Source organism: Triticum dicoccoides, chromosome 7B, assembly GCF_002162155.2.
Source record: "Triticum dicoccoides isolate Atlit2015 ecotype Zavitan chromosome 7B, WEW_v2.0, whole genome shotgun sequence".
Classification (NCBI taxonomy): domain Eukaryota; kingdom Viridiplantae; phylum Streptophyta; class Magnoliopsida; order Poales; family Poaceae; genus Triticum; species Triticum dicoccoides.
Genome location: NC_041393.1, coordinates 720,293,140 through 720,296,895, shown reverse-complemented (window position 1 = coordinate 720,296,895; position 3,756 = coordinate 720,293,140). Strand labels below are relative to the sequence as shown.

At 45.3% G+C, this 3,756-nt stretch overlaps 1 protein-coding gene across 2 annotated transcripts; it reads right to left on the bottom strand.

Moving 5' to 3' along the window:
* Positions 1-205: 205 nt before the first annotated feature.
* Positions 206-2,655, bottom strand: LOC119339852. Of its 2 annotated transcripts, none has more exons than XM_037611755.1 (4): positions 2,599-2,655; positions 2,258-2,363; positions 1,230-2,143; positions 206-520 (listed from the first exon to the last, which is right to left on the bottom strand). In XM_037611755.1, the coding sequence occupies exons 2-4, from the start codon at positions 2,301-2,303 to the stop codon at positions 395-397; spliced, it is 1,086 nt and encodes a 361-aa protein (XP_037467652.1). In that variant the 5' UTR covers positions 2,304-2,363; positions 2,599-2,655; the 3' UTR covers positions 206-394. The 2 variants fall into 2 exon arrangements, with proteins under 2 accessions (XP_037467652.1, XP_037467653.1); XM_037611756.1 differs by having other exon boundaries at positions 2,258-2,355; positions 2,599-2,629.
* Between the last annotated feature and the right edge of the window lie 1,101 nt (positions 2,656-3,756).

Sequence of the window (3,756 nt, the reverse complement as noted above, 5' to 3'; positions counted from 1 at the left end):
AAACTATTTTGGTAGCATCAACAAGTTAGCCAATGCTACCCACATAACTATCTGACACAAACCCGTCGCGTCAAGGAGAAATAGCAGAACCCTAATTTTATAATCACACCACTAAATATACTTGACATGTGATTTTACGACAATTGGGAAGTCAATTTTACTAACATTCTTTGAAAGATCACCTTTCTTAAAAAATCTTACCATGTAAAAGAAGGGTGCATATATATATAAGGGATAAACTTTCACAAACAGTTTATACAAGTATGATACGGTATAGCCCCTTTTTGGCAACCGATGATAAACTTCATCTCTATGTACACGGCGGTCCCATGGTGATCTCCATCTCCATGTACGGTGTTATCCTGTGGTTATCTCCATCTCCACACCTCACGTGTCAACCACCAAGGTTTATATGAGATACTACACCAGAACATTGAAATTGCTTTGCTTCAAGATCCTTCACAATAGTAGCAAGAGATCTTGCATCCCGAGCTTTAGCCAGTTTACCACGATCTTCAGACTGCAGAGATCATTTTAGTAATAACATTTGTTCAGTCTATTCATTTGTTTTAAAGATATACATATATATTGATGACAATATTTAAATAGAAATAAGGGCATCTCCAACACCATGCTGCAAAACGCCCGAAAGCACCGTACCGACGCATCCGGACCATTTTTGCCATCCAACATGGTGTCACATACGTCCACGCTTCTGAAATCCCGCAAACCAGAAGCAAACCTAGGGAGGTTTGCGGGAGTTTGGACGTCTGCCTAGCCAATCAAAGCCACCACGTACCCCACGTCTGCTGGTATTTGGTGGAAGGGTAATAACTACGTGATTAAATCATTGTATAATCATGCTATTTGGCAGAAGACTGTGGCTATTGCTGGCTGTTTGGCGAGAGGAGAATGTTAAATCATTGTATAATGTTAGCTATTTGGCGGAAAGTTGATCTCATTTGGCGGAAGACTATGGCCCATTGCTGTGTTGTTTAGCAGAAGGTTGATTTTAGATATTTGGCAGAAGGTTGCATTTTTTTTTTAAGTAACAGAAGCGGACGTTTTGGGCATTGCGGTTGGATGGCACGCTTATGTACCCGTGGCCATGGATGTGTCCGCGGATGGATAGTGAGTCCGTTTTGCGACACCGTATTGGAGATGCCCTAAAAGAGCAGTGAAAACAGATATATTGCAGCTTGCAAATTCCAAGATAAAAAAAGCCTAACCTTCTCCAGTCGTAGAGCAGTTTCCTTTAGCTCATCAGCTGTAAAATTATTCTTGTGAATCACCTGAAGGACCTTAAGCAAGTGTTGCTGGAGACTCTCTGAACAGTGCTCCTCGAGGTCGTGTTCACTGAACGAATCATCACACCCGAAAGGGCACTTCATGGGCCTCATGGGGCAGACAGTGACACAATGTCTATCCATATCACGCCGCAGAAGCCGTTTCTCACAGTTTTGCTCACACTGAAGGATCTTGAAAAGGCAAGTTGCATCATGATCCTGCATGCAACGAACAGAGACTTTTGCTCGGCATCCCTCGTTTGGGCAAGTGACAGGCCTGAAGCTACACTGTGCTTTGTGATCAGCAAGACGTTCCTCGTTTTCATATTTCTCAGGGCAGTGGAACTTGGTTTTAATGTCCACATTCCTGAGGAGGACCTCGGCTATCGCTTCTCTCCTCTCTAATGGCCAGAAGCGGGTCATCTCCATTTCTTGGACAAAGTCATCGATCTTATCATCACGGCTGTCACTTAGCAACCACCCAGAGACATGGCCAATGATGTTCCTTTTCGTGCGACTGAAATCATCCATGAATATTGACACGATCTCATAAGGGTCATCCGACATTTCATTCTTAGCGTTTTGTTCCGCCTCAGCATCGGCTATGAACGTTTCACTTCTTTGTGTAATGCTGTCCACCATTTCTTTTCTGAGGTCAACAGCAACATCAGATGGGCCCCTGAAGAGATCACCAGTTGTACCGTCGACACAGACCGCAGCCAAACCAGGGAGCAAGAATTGTGCTAGTTTGTACACTGCTTCAGAATCGCAAAACGGGCACCGGAGAAGCTCACCTTCATCCTTCACCGGTCCAGGATCGGCAACTGGGAGATCCATTTCACCCTTAGATCCAACACCTGCAAACACATATCCGTCATGCATTATAACCGATGTAGTCATAACTCAGAGAATCACCATGAGTGACTTAAAGTTGACAAACAACGTTCTTGATTCTGATATGTGTGGCTGACCTTTATCCTTGGTTTGTCCAGGATCGGCAACTGGAGGATGGTCCATTTCAACTTGTGATTAACTCATTATGCACAATGGACCAGGGGACATGATCTCCCTGTTACTCTAAAAAAAGGACCATGATCAACAACAGGAGAAACTTAAAATTCTAAGCTGCATTTGCCTGTCTCCGCCCCTATTTCCGGCAAGGAATTCCGATCAGATGGTATCGAAATTGAAAATGCAGGGCAAGGATGGGAGGGGTTGATCTTCGAAGGAAAAAAGAATCAATTGATCACAGCAGATAGAAGAAGGGAGCAAAATGAACGAACAACGGTCCAAGCAAGACAGGTTTCCTTACCAGCAAAGGGATCGGCCCAGATGGATCGCGCGAGAGACTGCTTTGCTCTGGGGAAACTGAAGGAGAGGGAGGAAAAGGTAGAGTTTAGAATTTATCTATAATTAGCCGGCCAGGGATTGACATCTCTATTATTAAACTGACGGAGAGGGTAAAAAAGAGGCAACGTTTAGCATGCTCCTATGACTAGCCAGCCAGTTTATCGTGTAACTTCCTTAGCTCAAATAAATGCTACGCCACTCACTCAGCACAATGCCAAGAATAGCAATGCACAAGCCCGGCCATCCCTGCTGAAGCCTTGGACACACATCGTCATGATAACAATATATCAAAAATATTGTAGATACCACAAGTCATTGCTATGCAGGCTTGCTTTTTTAGGCGCCATTTGGTAACAATGTGACATAATGACAAGAGCACGATATGCTGTAAAGGAAAAAACTAGAGTACTCTAGCTTGACAAATTATAGAAGATGGGTTAAAACCGTGCCTAGACTCAAATTCGGGAGAATGTGTCCCCAGCTGAGATGAGGCTTTTCAGGAAGAGGGAACCACGGGCTTGAGGAATCACCCGTTCAGGATATGAGGATTTGGGGACAAAGGTTGAAATCTGACCATAAACATCCTAGCTAGCAATGAGGGGATCAGAACGCTCGGGAATACAAATCTCCGTATCGATGTATACAGTAACGCGGTTTCAGAGACCGAACATGTGGAGGCAGTGGCGGCGCGAGCCCGCGACGACCGAGGGGTCGACGGGAGAGAAAGGGGTCCTGGGCGACGATGTTGCCCTGGGGCTCACCGCTCCGCCGTCGGGCCGAAACTGGAGAGGGGCGGCGGGGGTCCAGGCCAGGCGACGGCGCGGTGGGCAGCGGTGGACGGCGAGGAGTCGAGTTGGGACGGGAAAGAAAGGGGACCTTCGCAGATCTTCTCTTCTTTGTTGTTCGCGGTGGTTTTACAATAGTTGTTTTCATCTACTATCTATCTACTATCTACTACCACTATAAAAAAAAGGGGCGAATCCAAACAATCACATCCATCCATCATCAAAATCTAATGACTCTTAATCATTTTATGTTTAACGCTGCCAACCACGCAACAAGCCATTAAGAATCGATCGATCGCTAACCCAGCCCCCGCCGTTTAGAAAAAAAAAGGACA

Bases quoted from the DNA above. Each gene is read 5' to 3' on its own strand.
- LOC119339852 (XM_037611755.1), bottom strand. From the start codon at position 2,303: ATGGACCATCCTCCAGTTGCCGATCCTGGACAAACCAAGGATAAAG. The intron at 2,144-2,257 runs GTCAGCCACACA...ATGTGTTTGCAG, and splicing joins TGGACAAACCAAGGATAAAG to GTGTTGGATCTAAGGGTGAA. The intron at 521-1,229 runs GTTAGGCTTTTT...TGATCTCTGCAG, and splicing joins CTGCTCTACGACTGGAGAAG to TCTGAAGATCGTGGTAAACT.